The 17,562-nt window shown below is 31.0% G+C and overlaps 1 protein-coding gene across 1 annotated transcript in view; it reads left to right on the forward strand.

The window, feature by feature from the left end:
- The window catches only part of LOC148625999 (uncharacterized), a 38,153-nt gene extending 21,964 nt beyond the window's left edge, over window positions 1-16,189 (forward strand). Inside the window, exons 19-28 of the mRNA XM_088571077.1 lie at window positions 496-556; window positions 1,846-1,931; window positions 5,020-5,160; window positions 6,046-6,142; window positions 8,281-8,366; window positions 12,447-12,578; window positions 13,102-13,285; window positions 14,338-14,429; window positions 15,063-15,206; window positions 16,034-16,189. Of these exons, the coding sequence (XP_088427203.1) occupies window positions 496-556; window positions 1,846-1,931; window positions 5,020-5,160; window positions 6,046-6,142; window positions 8,281-8,366; window positions 12,447-12,578; window positions 13,102-13,285; window positions 14,338-14,429; window positions 15,063-15,206; window positions 16,034-16,151 (1,141 nt within the window). The 3' untranslated portion in view covers window positions 16,152-16,189. The remainder of the gene's footprint in view (window positions 1-495; window positions 557-1,845; window positions 1,932-5,019; window positions 5,161-6,045; window positions 6,143-8,280; window positions 8,367-12,446; window positions 12,579-13,101; window positions 13,286-14,337; window positions 14,430-15,062; window positions 15,207-16,033) is intronic.
- The last annotated feature ends 1,373 nt before the right edge of the window (window positions 16,190-17,562 follow it).

Raw genomic sequence — 17,562 nt, forward strand, 5'->3', positions numbered from 1 at the left:
TATAATATGTAACTCTAAAAATACTTATTTGCTGAATATGTGATGTATTTCAACACATTGTTTCCTGATGCAAAACATTGACTGTGTCAGTGGTCGACCACAAGGGTCACCTTCATATCTGCAACGCCTCATAATCTGCTAAAATAGTTTTGATGAAACGTTGACTTTATTTATGTATTATTTCATTTTGCGCTATGTAATGTGATAGTAATGTGAGTTACTACCAAGTGAACTACGCTCACAGTTTTCCAGTTTTAGTTTCTTTTTATAACAAATCATATTTTGTATGCAAATTAATGTAAAACCGTTTATTACTGTTTTTAGAAAAAAAAACAGTTGATAGAATTAAATTTAAATATGCATGTATTTATTAATCAATTTGCGTACCTCAACTTCAAATAAAAACAATAAAGGAAAATATGTTACAGTATTGATGCCTTTGATAGAGTTCAACAATTATATGGCCTCAAAAGTTTAATTAAACAACATTTTCAGAATTAAAGAGAAATTAACCTATTTCGAAAGTATTCTGTCTCCAATACAAATTCCTGGATGCGTAGGAAAGTTACTTATTGCGATACTCACAACCGAATGAATTCACAATTAAATGAAATTGGTGACATTAAACGCCTTACATGTACATATATTATAAGGCACGGGCAATTCTCAATTTCAATCCACAAATATTTCTAATGTTTTGTTTTGTTTATGGCGCTATAACAAAGGAGGAAAAGACAACACCGGAAACAACAATACCTTGCACAAATTCGTACAACAAGATATAAATACAAATGACGCAAGGGAAAAGTTACACGGGACTAACCCGGCTAATTTAAGCAGAAAATCCCATTGCATGGTGAATTAACTTTTGTAAAGATTACTTTCAAATTGAATTAGGTCGTTTACATACGATTTGATAAAGAAAAAAGGAGCTAGAATTACTAACGTTACAAACAACTTATTATGTTTCTCCTTTATTATTTTTATTTGTACTCTGCATCAATGCCAGTTTGTTGATTTTTTTTAATATGACATGAATATATCCTGAAACATTTTAATATTACATTCGTAAACATTTCTCATTGGACTGTATATATTTCTTATATATGTGTTGAATAATTAGCTGTCAAATTTGACAGTTTTGTTCAATTCTCTCATATTTCCATAGGGTTTGGCGTATTAATTAGTAATTTATATGATTAATATTAATATAACTTCATACTTTGGTTATGATTTTCAGGTGATTTGATTTATTACACATTTTTAAAGCATCACAAGGTAAATATTTAACAGAAGTCCTACAGGTTGTTGCATATTATAGTGCTTACGACTACTTACCAAAAGCTTGGTGATCGCCGGGCTGTGTTAAATATACAATCCCCATTCCGTATAACGGTAATTCGTATGTTATGGTCAATTGTCTCAGTATCGTCTGTCGCCTGCAGAGCCTCGTTCCTGATGAGTGGTTTTTGGCGATAACAGTCCCGGGGATTCCCCAAAGTTTATTCCTATTGGGATGACCTTAACCCCGTACCACTACACTATGTATAATTCCTGCAACTGGTACTTTTACGCATGAAAAAAAGTTTTTTATAGCATAAACTACCATGTCACAGACACAAATAAGTTGTGTCCTAAGAAATGTGATTTTTTAAAGGATTTGTTGATATTTTTATGTCGATTTCAATAATGATTTTGCTATTAATTATATTCCATTAACTTGGGGCTCTACTTATTGCTTGTATTTCTAATTTCGAAGAGAACTTTGTTTAAAAGTAATTATGGATGTTATATAACGATTCTTATTTTTTAATATATTGTTCTATTATATTTTTATTTTGTCAGGAATTGGTTGATACTGAAAATGATGAGTACAGAACTTTTCAACTGTTGTCTGCTGGAGCAAAGGGAGACGTAAAAACGCTAAAAAAGTAAATATTCAAAAAAAATGTTTATGACACTCTTAAGTTATATATCTTATAAAACACACAGTATAGAAATAATGTTCTCAACAATTTTTTGTGAAAAGGACCACTGACAGTTTTCAGGATGCCCAGTCTTTAAGTTAAAATTACGTTATAGACCTGTATGAAAGTTCACCACAAGAAAAATCGTTTCCAGATTATATCTGAACAATAACTTCAAGTGAATTATTCTCTTTGATATTGGAGAACAAAGTGCCATACTAGATGATTTGCTTTTTATGTTCGGACAGTAACTTGGGCAAATGTGAATGAATTTGTTTCAATTTTACTACAATGTGCAATTCCACAAAAAAAAAGTGTTGGAATTGAATATGGGAGTTATGACTTGAACTGTTAAAGAATGAGGACATAAGTGGGGTCAGAAACCAAACATTTTTTTTAAGTTTAAAATAAAACATTGGTCAAGTTGATCGAATATCTTTGAAATTGTAACATAAGGTGCCACACCCCAACGAAAGGCCAGGTGTTATTGGGGGATGGGTTGTAACTTCAATCATTTCAGAATGAAGGGCCCATCAAGAGGCCAGAAACATTTTTTTATGTCCTGACAATAATTTAGGATCTCCTTGAAATTATATGGCAAGGTGCTATACAGTCAGAACTAGACAAAGATTAATTATGGATTATGTAATTTTTGTTGATTAGGAGTTAGGGGTAAAAAGGGCAATATCCTCTCTAGGCAAATACATATCCAGTGTCTAACATTTAATCTCAACCCTGATCCAAAGCTTAAATGTTGTGTTCATACTTGGTAAATTAAAAAAAAATTGTTCAAAATTGTATCTATAGTGTATGTTATTTATACTTTAATATTTGTGCATGAAATATGGTAAAATTACTTTGATTGAATTGCATAAAAAATACTGTTCTATTTTAGGTGTTTCAATATAGTTGTATACTGTTTATTGATTTTTAAATGTTCATATGTTGTAAATAGGCTTTATTAAATTGCATTTAAGTGTATCATACTATTATAAGTATTATATACTATGTGGTGAGAAATTTAATGGTTTTTTTTAATTTCTACAACCAGCGAAGTAATTAACATATTCATATAAATAAGAAAGCGTCAGTGTAATAGTTTTTGGGGATTTGCATTCAATATTCTCTTTTTATTACTAGATAATATCCTGGTGTATCCAGGGCAAAGGGAGGTGACATTAACCTGCCATTTATGAAATTGCATTTTTTTCTATTTTGAAATATTTTATGTCAAAACTTGAAAAATATAACGAAAGGAATGTATAGTTCAATAAACTTGTCTATTTGTAACACTGTCAGGTATTCACTGCTAGGTCTTCACTTATATCAAAATATCAAAGATTTATCCCATGTGGTCTTACATAAATGAAACTACAGATAATCTTTGGCTTGTTTTGGGATATATTGCAATCACCTTGTCCATCCGTCTGTTCGTTTGTTACACTTTTTCAACAGGTTTCCCTGCTTCTATTGGAAGGAAACCTTACAGATATTTGGTATATTGCTTTCTCGTGATGACCTGTACCATGTCTTCCCTTTTAGGTTCATCGCCATTCTGCTCCATGTTTACCAATCGACTTTTTAGTTTTTTAGGTGCTGCATAATGAAAAAACATAAACATATTTCTCTGCTTCGATATGAGGGAATGCTTAATTTCTTGATATATTGCTTAATTACTTGATATATTGCTTTTGCATGTTGACTTTAACCATGTCTCCTCTTTTCAGTTTCCTCGCTCATTTACTTCCTGTTTACCGATCATCTCCGTGTCTCTCTTTTCAGGTTAATTGGGAGTATTGATATACAATTTTTGCTTGTTTACTTTTTGGTTATGAAAATCGGGTCAGATTAATGAAATATTTAAGTTGAAATTTAAAAGTTGTTTTAACAGTTTATTTCTATGTCAGTATCTTATTCTGTGTCAATCCAAATTCTTAACTGTATCAAGCTTGTTTATTGTGTCCATATTTGCCCCACTGCTCATGGCTGACCACTGCAGCCGTACAAAGCTGCGCCATGCGAAGCATTTTATTCAATACTGGATGTTACTCAATTTTTTAGATCCGCTTGTTGTAATTCTATATCGCATCAGGTCGAAGAACCCTATACTTTCAAAGGGTAATATTCCATAATAGAATTTTCGATTTGAAACGCGGTGTCTAACTGCCGTCAATGCAAGATATTTAAAGTTCACTAAGTGGACAACAACTGTGATATGTCTTCTGATATCATCACGTGGACAGAAAAAAATATTTCAGTTTAGATGTTTTAAATGACTTCAAAATAATTGTGATATGTCGAGACATAGATATTGAATACACATGCAATAATTTCAGAGTACGGATCTCATATTTTCCCTTGTTGTAATTCTGAAGATCGATGGAAGTTATTTTTGAAAGAAACTTATGTCTGACATTCCATCCCAGACATAGTTCGGATTCGTATTTAGTTAAATTAGGTTAGAATATTGTGTCAACACTAAACTGTTACTTTCAAGGTTCGAGTTCTGTGGTGGTATTAAGCTGAAATTTCCCCCACTGAAGCATTGTATTGTTATTGAGATACAAGACGTAAAATATGGAACTTATTAGTAGATGTCTAAGAAAGTGTGCATATTTTCTTACCTTACATGTATATACTTCACTGAAAGCTGGCTAAAAAAATCATTCATTATATTGATAACTGTTTTATCGAATTTTTCCAGTGTAATACATTTCGAGAATTCACACAGTGAAATAAATTCGGTAACTTCACTCTCGGACTTCCTCCTGCCAAAACTGATATTAATCCGCCAATCACAGAATTTAAAATTGATGTCGAAACTATCGATAAATTATGACGAAAATTTAATTAATAAATAGGATAATTAATTGGTTATCGTGATTGACCAAAATATGACCACTCGTGCCAAGAATGCATGGGGATTTTACTCGTACGCAAAACAAGTTCTGCACACTCGTTAAATCTAGGCGTTCTTCCGCACTCGTAATAACAGTTTAGTTATTCACTCTTTTCAATTGATTGTCAAAATATTATTTTATTTTGAAAAAAGGTTGCATAATCAAAATGTTGATATGAACTTACGTGACTATGACGGTAGAACAGCATTGCATCTTGCTGCAGCTGAAAATAAGCTGGAAGCTGTAAAGTTTCTTTTGGAAGTGGCTAAAGTAAAACCATCTATACCAGACAGGTATATATTTTTTTTCAAATCATGTCATATTTTTGCTTTGATAAGCTTTTCATTATATGTTTTTTTTTTCCTAAAATCATCAACGATTCTACTGATGAATTTGGAGAAACAAGATAAGGAAAGTGATTAAAAGAGAACATAATCCAAGGATAAGAACTAAAGAAGGAACAAAGACACATAAAAACAAAGAACATGTATAAAGAAACAAAAGTAAATAATAAACACTCCACTAAAACCAGGAGCATGGACCAGGTAAACCGGAAGTGAAGCGCCCTCTTGCTTTCTAGAAACACCCTTCGGGTTCTTTATAAAATATCACACCCTGGATAGACGAAGGAGGAAATGAATACTTTGACACGACGAACAAGTCGGTTTTAATGGGGCAGATGGTTGAACAATAACAAGCCACAACTTAAGAATGACGACCGTATCTCTTATGTAGTAATGACTTTAATACTGTAGAAACATAACTCTGTTAAAATATGTTTACTACTTTTAGATGATAGTCCTTTGCATGCCCTCAAACATTTTGTAAGGTATTGTCGATTTTTTAAAGGAAATAACCACTCCTGAAGAAAAAAAACATGTGCATTAGTTATAAGATATAGATATAGATATATCATACTTACTTTAACAATGTATATGCTAAATAGACTTTTATGTTGTTACAGTGATGCAAGGATAAAAAAAGAGACTATGATTTCTTTCATTATTCTTTTTAAAAAGTAAATGGTTACTGAAATCAGGTAAAAGAAAACCAAATAATACTAACAACATTTATATTTTATTCGATCATATTTAGTATCATATTTACTGGACGAACTTATTCCAAAATATGTTCGTGTTTTTTTCTGAAAACAGCAAATCAGTTTTAATATATTTCAGAGAAAATAGAAAACCAATTGATGATACACAAGTTAATGTAACAATTCAAACTCTATTGCTTGAAGCTGAAAGCCAATCCGTCGAATCTGATGATCAGGTTTGCATTCTATTCATTTCTGAATATGGTTTTAATTAATGGTTAGTACTTATAACGGTAACAATAGATGTGGGGTTTAATCGATTTATTTATACGCCAATAGCAATCCTGCTAATTTATTTGACTATACAAAGAACTACAGTGGAGAAATTGACATTTTTTCATTCTAAAGGTTCCCTTCAAGGTGCCATCAAAAGCACAGAGCGGAAGTACTGATTTCTTAAGACCGATAAATAAGTTTAACAATGTAAAACCAATGCAGTCGGTAAATTGAACTAGATTAAACACCATTTCATATTGAAAAGATCATATATCTGTAATTGTAGGTGTATGATAAAAAAATGCAATAAAAATATTGGTTTTTTATGACCAAAATTGTCACCGTTACAAAAAGATTATCTGCAAATAGCATGACTTACGAACGCATTTCTTAATATGACAACGAATCCAGTTAGTAAATCGAAGGAGTCGTCATGAAATTAATTTTTCTGGTGACACCTGCACCGTGACACAGTTGATTATATTGTATATTTGGGGCTTCTCAGCCCAAAGGCAGTCTACCGTCAGTAAATTCAATTCCCGGCCCGAGGCGTTATGCTGCTTGGAGATACCTTAATTATCAATCAAGCAATAACCACAGACCGTTTAATACTGAATCATCATCATTTTTAGCTCTAGATTATTTGTTTTTCTTTAGACAAGTTACAGTTTATGTTTTCTTGTATTTTACGATATACTGGAGTTTGTTAGACATGTTTTAAATCACAAATTGTGAAAGACAAATAGAAAGACTATCGCGCATGTTTAGTTTCAAACAAATTTGACGCGGTCCTATTTAATAATGACTATATTGACTATGTTAAAAGGATATAAAACAAATCGTGAGAACACAATTTTTTTTTCTTGAAACTAAGATTTCCGACCATATGTTTTGGTAATTTTATCATTTCAAAAACTTTTTAAACAACTGTACAAGCTTACTTGTGTATTACCTTGGTCATCAATTCATTTATTTAATTAATTGATCAAGTCATATCCATCTGTTCGGTAGTTAATCGAAATACAGGATGTGGCTGGCGTGCTGTTCCACTTGTGCCATGCACAGTGACAATATATAGAAAGTAGCTGAAAAGTCTATGTAATTCTTATCATACAATTATATACGCGGGTTTAGTGTTTCGAAAAAAAAGTCATATAACAAGTTTTCAGACAACAAAAATCTTATATATCAAATATCTTCAGGTTAATTAAGACCTACGAATAAGAATTGAAGTTCAGGTAGAACAAGACAATGTGTTACAAATGAAAGTATTCAAAAAGTGCTTAATTACGCAAATTGTTTAATTAAGAAATTCGTAGATAAGAATATAATGAAACAAAATAACGTTCATTTTTTTAAAGTGATTTAAATCATGTAAAATTTAGAATTCAAATATAAATGATTTTTTTATTTTAATTTTATCATTATTTTTTTTTTGGTTATCGTCATCATATCGTCACCCTTAGAAACTTTAATTTTATCAAACAATCGCAAACAGTTTACATTTCCTATAAAAATGTTATGAAGAAATGTTTTAGCACCAACAATAATTAATGAGATCATGTAAGTCGAAATTGACTAATATTATAATCATTATAATATTTCTGTTTTGTTCTGTTTTTAGTTGTTTTGTTATGTGTAGCTTTCTTTCGTTTTCCTGCAATTGTTGAATTTTACTAAGTATTTTAAACTCTTTGAAATACTCTTACGAATTTATTTATCATTGAATGCATAAGTCAAACGATTATTTGTCGTCTTAATTTCTTTTATTGAATGCATAATGTAAAGTTGAACTCAGACATTTCTTTCATGATTGTCATAACGATTTTCTGGAAAATGTATGACTAATATTTTTATTGAAGTAACTGATAGAAATGAATTATCTTCAAGTTTATCAAATTTATCAGACGCATAGGTACTTTTGCACTGAACTATTCCGAAAGTATTCTAACCATAATTACGTCTGATTAGAAGTGTATTCAGAATTACTATGCGTTAGCAAATTGCTACAAAATGTGTTAAATTTATTATGGAAAATATTATAAACGGCCTTTTTTATTTTAACGTATGCATTAATGGTTTTAGTATGTGTTTTAAGCTCTTCATTTACAATGAAAAGTTGATGAAAGTCGTGAATGCAGCAGCAAAGGGTGTTTTGCATAAACTTGAAGAGAAAGATTACAGGTGAGAGGAAATGCTTATGCTAAATTAAGAAAGAAAGTAAAAGAAAATTCCATGCTTTAACGTGGATTTCTACATATTGAAAAAATAAACTTCTCCAAGTTTGTTCTAAATTAAAGACATAAATATCCTAATAGCTACTTGTTAATTAGGATTGGTGAATGAGTAAAAATACGCATAAAATTCGTATTAAGTTACAATAAGGAAACAGGAAGAGTATAACCTATTTAAAATCGAAACTTAATACCGCATTACATTGCAAACCGATATTAAATCAAGACATTATTTTTTTTCATATATTTAATTAATCTTTATTTCCATTGTTTTTCTTTGCCATGCAACCGTATCTGTCATTGATAAAATAACCAATCGTAATATGTAAAGTTAAACTTTTCCAGTAATGTTCAGAGGGTCAATGACTAAATTGCTCCAACTTTTTGTACGGGTCCACATTTTTGTATTTCATTGAACAATGTATGCAAAATTATTCAAATTATACAAAAACAAGAACTATTCACTATATAACGGAAGGTTCATGGTGATTACTGTAATCCGCACGTGGTTAATCGGCACCCAGTTATAGACACATATTTTATGCAAATTACTCATTGAATTTTATTGTAATTTGTGGCTAATGATAAAGAACAAATTAATAAAAAAAGTATAATATTCATCAACAGTCACTTAGATGTACATATATGGGTAATAATAAGTGTTTATAATGATTCACGTTTTTGTTTTAAAGTATTTATTTATAACTTATTAACTTTACCAACTTTGAATAACATAATTGATGCCTCTTATGACGTCAGAAGAAATTAATGTGTCACATTTATATGTAAATTTGAAACGTAGATGTTTATAGTTATGACAGTTAATGGAAGATTATTCAGGGAAACCAAGATTTTAGAAGAAATTAATAGAATGTAATCAGGGAAAAAGGCCACACATGGGAAACAGACACACACAACAAAGAAAAAAAATAACCAAAATAATACGTGCAAAGGAACAAAAGTAAACGATCGTGAGCAACTCGGATCAATAAAAACTGGTGGCATGGACTAGATGCACCAGTAGGGTCAGCGTCCTCTGCTTTTCTAGAAGCACCCACTGAGTGGCTCATAAAAAATCGAATCCGGGGCAGGCGAAAGAGGATATTTGAACCAGGGCATGTTGAACAAATTGGTTGTTATGGTGCAATTGGGTACACCTTAACGATCCATGGGTTCATAATGACGACCATAAAACTGCTGTAGTAATGACTTAAGCTTCAATCTTGTAGAAATATAACTCTGTTCCAGAAACCTAGCGCGGTACAAAAAGTATGCGGTGTTATTGCAAGCTCTGATATAAAGTATGAGTATGATATGAAAACTCCATACGCAGGTGCTGAAGGGATGTTGTCACTGATGAAAATTGACAATACGGAATGAAAAGTCATTGCGTTTGTCGTTTAGTTTAGTCAAGAGTTTTCCTTTACCTTTTCGAGTTGTAGGTCATGACATGAGGCTGATTTTATAGTATCTGTAGTATCCTTTATCTCAAAATCTTTGGGGTAGATGCGATGCATAAAATCCTCGACGCTAGAATTTTTTAATGATAATACCTCATCTATATAGCGGGAACTAAGATCAAAGGATTTGGCAAAACGATGTGTCTTTCTTTTGATCAGATAAACTATAAAGTAAACCTCTAAAGAGGGAATGAATAGGTCAGCAAGTTTGTTTCCATTGAAATGCCGACCGTTTATTGAAAAAAAAACACGTCTACGTAACGTTGTTTGTGTGGATTCTTGTAGAGTTTAGGAGTCCAGTACATAGTCGGAAGGACACATTCTTTGTCTTCGATATAGAGCCAAAAGAGGATATTTTTCACCATCTTTCTCTGCAGAATGTGGTAGCAGTAAAGGTGTTGTATTTTCGACGTCTACTTCTAATAATAAACATTAGATGTAATGTGTTTTGCAGACAAAAACAATGTTGTTTTGGGCTTTGTCTGCTGTTTTGCAGACAAAATTGTTGTTTTTAGGCTGGTACGATAACATATTTATCATGTTTAGAAGACAAAGTTTCAAAATTAGAAACCTCACAGCCTTTAGCCATTCTGACAGTAAATCAATGTCTTCTCCTTTTCGTTTTATACATTTTCTTGCATAGTCTTCCACGGCATCCATAATAATTTTAAAGTGATAACTCCAATTTATGGAGCGTGGTTTACGGTACATCGGACCTTAAGAAAGGACCTTTCGGGGAGATTCGTTTTCTATGATGTTTAAATCTCCTTTAATGACATGACTGGAGGGCCATATCTGAATAAAAAATCAGATGATTAAGCATTAAAGTCCTCAGTAGCCTTTTATAATATAAAATTGTCGATGCAATATTTGAAGTAAAGGAATATAAAATAATTGGTATTTATTTGTCTTTCAAATACGGGGAATTTAATCAGTAATTACCCCTCAGTAATTACTCCTCGGCAATAAAAAACTGAGATCAATAAATCTCATGACATAAATGCACAGATCTCCATAAACTTCACAAGAATCCATATAAACAACGTTTCATAGCTGAATCTGCAAAATGTACCACCAAACCTCTTTCAAAACTTTTAACTTCTATACTCACAACTGTCAAAGAGGGTCTGCAGTCCTACCACAACACTTGTTACTCCCGTAGTGGTATTAATTCAATGTGGATCCTGAAAATTTCGAAAGATCTTTTGGAGACAATCAGTTCAAGACTATTATCTGAATATAATAGCATTAAAACCTATGATTTTTCAACACTGTATACTTCTATTCCCCATACTCAGTTAAAATCCAGACTTAAAAACATTATACATCGTTGTTTTTTCAAAAAAAAGGTGGTACACCTAGATACCAATATATAGTTCTTGGTAGGGATTCATCATACTTTGTAAGAAATAATTCCAAATCATCTTCCAAATATACAGAGGAAGATGTTTACAGAATGCTGGAATTTTTAATCGACAACATATTTGTCCAGTGTGGTGGACGTGTTTTTCAACAAACGGTCGGCATTCCAATGGAAACAAATTGTGCTCCTTTACTTGCTGACCTATTCCTTCTCTCTTATGAGGCTGACTTTATAGCTGATCTGATCAGAATGAAAGAATATCGTTTGGCTAGATCATTCAATCTCAGTTTCCGCTATATAGATGACGTATGATCTTCAAACAATCCTAATTTCGGGGATTTGATACATCGCATCTGCCCAAAAGAACTTGAGATAAAGGATACTACAGACACTGTGAAGTCAGCCTCATATCTTGACCTACACTTAGAAATCGATGGTAGAGGAAAACTATTGACCAAACTTTACGACAAACGTATTGACTTTTCATTCAGAATTGTCAACTTTCCTTTCATCTGTGGCAACATCCCTTCGGCTCCTGCGCATGGAGTGTTCATATAACAACTCATACGTTATGCCAGAGCTTGCCGAAACTACGCAGACATTTTGTATCGCGCTAGAACTCTAACAAATAGGCTTCTGGAACAGGGTTATGTTGCTACAAGATTGAAGTAATCACTACAGAAGTTTTATGGTCGTCATCATGAACTCGTGGATGGTTATGGTGTATCCATCAGCACCATAAAAAACTGATTTATTCAACGGGTCATAGTTTTCCTTTCCTCGTTTGTCCACCCCGGACTTGACTTTTTATGAGCAACTCGGCGGGTGTTTCTAGAAAAGCAGAGGACGCTTACCCTACCGGTGCACCTGTTCCATGCTCCCAGTTTTTAGTGGAGTCCGAGTTGCTCATTTACTTTTGTTACTTTGTATGGAAGATTTTAGTTACTTTATGTTCTTTGTTGTGTATGTCTATTTTCCATGTCTGGTCTTTGTTCCTGGATTACATTCTTTTGATTACCACTTTAACCTTGGTTCCCTTGATTACTCTGTACATGTCAGTTAGTCGTTATATTGATACAAAACATTTTAGATTAAAGCATGACGAAATCACATCTAAACCACATTTTAACTTCCTTTGTTTTATTCAAAATGTCGAGATACGTGCATTGCTTATTAGTATGTCACATTTTAAATTTGTGCATTTTAGATTTTCCTTCTTTCAAATGGATTCGTTTGATTATTTTAAAAACACTCCACTTCATGTGGCTGCTTCAAAAGCTATGAAAGATGATGTGGAATATCTTCTACGAAAAGGGGTGTCACCATTTATGCGCAATAGGTAAGTATCAAAATGTAAAATATTTTTCTCTTAATGTTCTACTAAAATTTAGGCAAGTGAAAACCAAGTCAGACTCAATCATAGTAAAGGCGTATATTTTATTTAGATACCAGTTCATAAGTTGATGTTTCGCACACTTAAGGCTTTGTTATTAGTGAATCAATATTTACCATTCCTTCATCTACTATTACCCCCTTAATTATAAATGGGTGCTTACAATTCGGATAAATTAATTGTTTTTCTTGATTTTTAATAAGCAGACACTTTCATAAAGTAAAATATGCCCTTAATGCTGTCATAAAGTTTATGATTATGTTTTTTTATGAATGTTTGTTAGTTTTAAATCTAAAAGAAAAGTTCTATATGAAGTTCATGTAAGACCAGAAATACTAAATTTACCAAACAACGCAATTTATTTTCAATTTAATGTTACTTGGCATAAGTTTATAGTTTACTACGAATTTTATAATGCAACTTGCCGTTCTTGACACCTTATATTGTACTTACTTATTTCAAATTACAGTTTTTGGAAAACCCCGAGAAATTTGGTATCGAGAAAAAGAGATTTCTGGAAGAAAAAAATTATTGTCGAAGATACAAGTAAAAAAGGAAGAAGCGACTTTGCTAAAAGTCGAATGAAAAAGTTTGATCAAATTTTAACTATACTGAAGAAATCAACAATATTACCATCAGAAGAATCTGTCAAAGCAAGAATTTTACCTTCACCCTATTTCATCAAAACACGAGTGTTTTTTTAATGTAAACAGGAAAGAATTCTGAATGTCTATAAAACTGAAAAAATAGACTTAATATTGTAGAAAGACTAATGCGGAATATTGAAATATTTTATAAGAACAAAAAAATTGCAGTCGAATAATAGTATGGCACTGTCTTCGTTGTCATCGTCGATAGCGGCGACATCTTCGGCGTGGTCCGAAGAAACTTATTGTTTAGACAATATATACAGTATAAGTTTACCACTATGTTTCTTTTTCAAAAGGTAAGTTAAGAATGGCGTTTTGGTTAAAACTCAAAGAGTTACAGTAATTATCCGAAAACTAACATTTTCCTGTCATCCAAACAATAATGTTGGTAAAAGTGCGTCAAGTTCTTTGAAATTGTATCCCGACGCGTCGAATCATATGACTTGGATTGAATGTTTGGGGTTTGAACGGACGGATTATTTAGGTTTAATGGATAAAAAGAGATCAGAAATAAGAATTTTACTGATGTCCAGACATAAACTAACATAAACGATCATATAAAATGTATGGATCTCGTTGAATTGAACTATAATTTTTCTTTCGACAAAGATAGTGTTAGATTGAAATTTTATCTCCCGGGCAATAATTCATGTACATTGTACAAGCGAATGGGTCACTTGTGAATTGTATATTTTTTTCTTTTGTCTAATTTCGAAACTTAGAGTTCCGTGACGTATTGTATTTGGATCAGAATATTATTGTTTGTCAAATATTTAATCACAAACCAAATTAAGAGCAAAGCCAAATTCGAGTGTTGCGTCCAAAATGTTTAGGATTCGATATCTGCCTTTGCAATTTTTTATCAAAATACAAAACTGTCTTTTATTACTAGTTGGCTTCAAACTTTATGAACTAACCAAAATCGCCCCAACAATACACGAAAATGGTTATTACAAAAAATCTCACTATTACATGCTTATCAACAAGGTTATGTGCAAAAATATTTACTAAGTGCAATATCTTTTAGTAGGCGTGTATTATTTCATATTTTCTAGAAGGATGAAAAATTCAACAAGTACAAGCCTGAGGAAAAGATATTTTTGTTTCTTAATAAGGCATACAAAGGGGATGTAAAGTCTATCCAGAGGTAAGTAATTCAAGTGTCGTCATGAGTGCTCCTTAGTGTTAGTATGATCGGTCTATACCTTTTGCTTAGTTTGTGTCCTTCGTTTATTCTCCATTTTTTCTTTTTTCATCTGTTGTTCTTTATATTCTCGGCTTTGTTTTATGCATATTATTTTTTGTTGATCTTATTTAAGTATTTCTTCTTGTATTGAATGCTTATTCTTGTCAATGGAGTGTCATTAATTGTTAAATTATTGGGTCAATTTATTGAAAAAAAAATAAACAGGAAATCATATAACAGTAAAAAATGTAAAACCAAATATTTAAAAAATTAAGTTTTTCCGAAGCAGTCGGTATAGTTTCACTTTCCCCACTTTGACCTTAAGGATGCTCTTCTATGGAAACGCAAATTACCTGATCGCAATTATGTTTCCCGATTAGCCAATTAGCATTCGAAAAAAACTGTATCGATTTTTTTTAAATTGCGTTCGAAAAAACAATCGAAAATTTGAAATTGTGTGCAACGTGTTATTTTCTTGACAGAAATGTAGAAATTTAAAAAGAACATAATTTTAAATCAAATCTTACCCATTGTCACCTATTCCTCGACCAACATTGATATTATTATATTACCAATAGAATTATCTTATTTTAGGTATTTATTAACTGATAAACAATTACTGAACGAAAAAGATTATGATGGTAGAACAGCACTTCATTTAGCCGTTGCCGAAGGACATCATGAACTTGTTAAATTCATTTTAAAACAAGAAAATGTCAAAAAAGATTTAAAAGACAGGTAAGATTGAGTATCTACTTTGAAACGTTTTACTTTTAATTCATATTAATGTTATAATATTGACAAGTTATAAGAATTGTCGAATGTGTCATTATAAAATGATAACAGATAATCTTATATAACAAGTTTTCCTCCTTTCTTCTTCTTTACAAAATTGTATTGTCGATACTCTTCCACGTGCATGAGATAGTATTTTAAAATTTTGATGATATTCAGCCAGTAAGAAAAAAAAACATGTGTAATGTTACTAAAAACAACAACGCTCTAGTTCGTGGTTCACATGGCTATTTAAAAAATAAATATTCCAACAAATTATATTTTGGGTTTTTTTTTATTATTTCTTATTATTATTCTAGACTATTTTTGTTCATACTTTTGAATGCTAGTAAATAAGGTAAAAAAAAGTGATGTAACGAAAACATTTATACGGATGATTTTTGTTGAAAAATATTCGGAACAACGCATAAAATATTTGTCCCGAAATTTCTTCTTTAATGAAGAGTTTAAATATAAAATATATTACTGACCTAATCAATATAAAATATATTTGGCATATTTTATAAAAACAAAAATATCATATTAATAAGAAAGTCTAATATCCATGTATAAACATAAATGAACATTTATATTGTCATTTATAAACAGCAAAGGGAAGCGACAATAGAATAACTTAGATATACATGTATACACAACTCAAGTGAAAATATGGTATTTGTATACATACATATATAACACCAGCCAGGGAATACCTAAAAATAGAAAATCATATTATAAAAAACAAATATCTTTCTAGAAGTAAAAATCGGTATACCTAATTTTACTTGCAGATGGAAATTAACACCATCAGATGAAGCAAACAAAACCAACGATCAGGACATGATTGAATTGCTCGATTACAAAGACAAAATTGAAGGGGCAAATGATTATATTGGACCAAAAGAATAGAGGAAAGAGCTTCTGATTGTGTATAACTTAATTGATATCTTAAAAAAATGCTTATTATTTGTTTGTAATTCCATTACATTTCTTGCACGTTTAGTCCACTGTCTTCTACGGGTATTACAATAACAAAATCTAAAAATTTCAATCATTTGCCCTAGGTTGCATTGAAAGGTTTGCAGTGATATTGTAATAGTGGTAGGCAATATTTATTCGATGCGTTCATGACCATGGATGCAAATTTTCATATGAAATTAAGACAAAAATTATTTCCTTTATAATTTACATCAAAACATATCATTTGAATCCCAAAATTAGCCGAAGTTCATGATATTGACTTTGTTGTAAACAATTTATATTGTTTTTTTTATGCAGCGTTGATATTTCATGGATCATTACATTAATAATGCCCGACAAATGTATAAAATCAACTAATTTCTATCGAAATAATTATCTAATATGATGAAATTTAAATTAATATATATATGTTTATTACCAAAGTCATATACAACTATAGGTACAATAGCAGAAGGTTGTGTTGACATAAATAAAGAGCTTCTTACATCACAATAAATCAGATCTTAGCTTCATAGCTCTGAATATAAATTTACCAAGATTACACAGATCTTTGATATTATTTGAACTTAATAATTGTATAAATTTATACATAGATGGACGTTTCCAATAATAAGGTTTAATGAGACATTTTCTAAAACCATGATATACAGAACATTTAAGAATAAAATGCATCTCATCTTCTATATCATTTCTACAAAGAGGACATAATCTATTTTCTCTTGAAATACCATTAAATCTACCACTCTCAATTGCGAGATTATGACTACTAAGGCGTATTTTTGTAATAGAAGTTTTATAAACCTCAGGAATACATTTACTTAAATAAAATCGCATACAAAAATTATCAACCATTTACTGATAGTTAAAACATTTTACAGAATTTTTTAGTTGACTGTCCAAGTCCTGTTAACAATTATCAAATAATCGTTGCTTAATAACTTCAAAATACATATCACAAAAATCACCATTTACAAAAAATGCTTGATTGTACCATATATCACCTAAACCAATATGCAACAATTTATTTTTAATAAAATACAGCCAGTTGTTACTGTTACTTGCGCAACGTTCCAATTCATCATATAACATTTGATAACACTTTTTCAAAATACAATTAGAGGTAGAAAGTAACTTAAACCAGTACTTAAACATTCTACATTTCCTAAAATAAATCAAAGGTGTTCGTCCTAATTCATAATACACCATTACATTATTAGTAGAAGATTTAACTTTAAGTATATTTTTACAATATTCTAAATGTACCCTTTCAATAGCTGGTGCTTTATGTGCACCCCATATCTCACATCCATAACTTAAAATACTATTAATATAGGTATCA

This window comes from Perna viridis, chromosome 2, assembly GCF_037379345.1.
Source record: "Perna viridis isolate PV_CMFRI_1.1 ecotype Kerala chromosome 2, ASM3737934v1, whole genome shotgun sequence".
Classification (NCBI taxonomy): domain Eukaryota; kingdom Metazoa; phylum Mollusca; class Bivalvia; order Mytilida; family Mytilidae; genus Perna; species Perna viridis.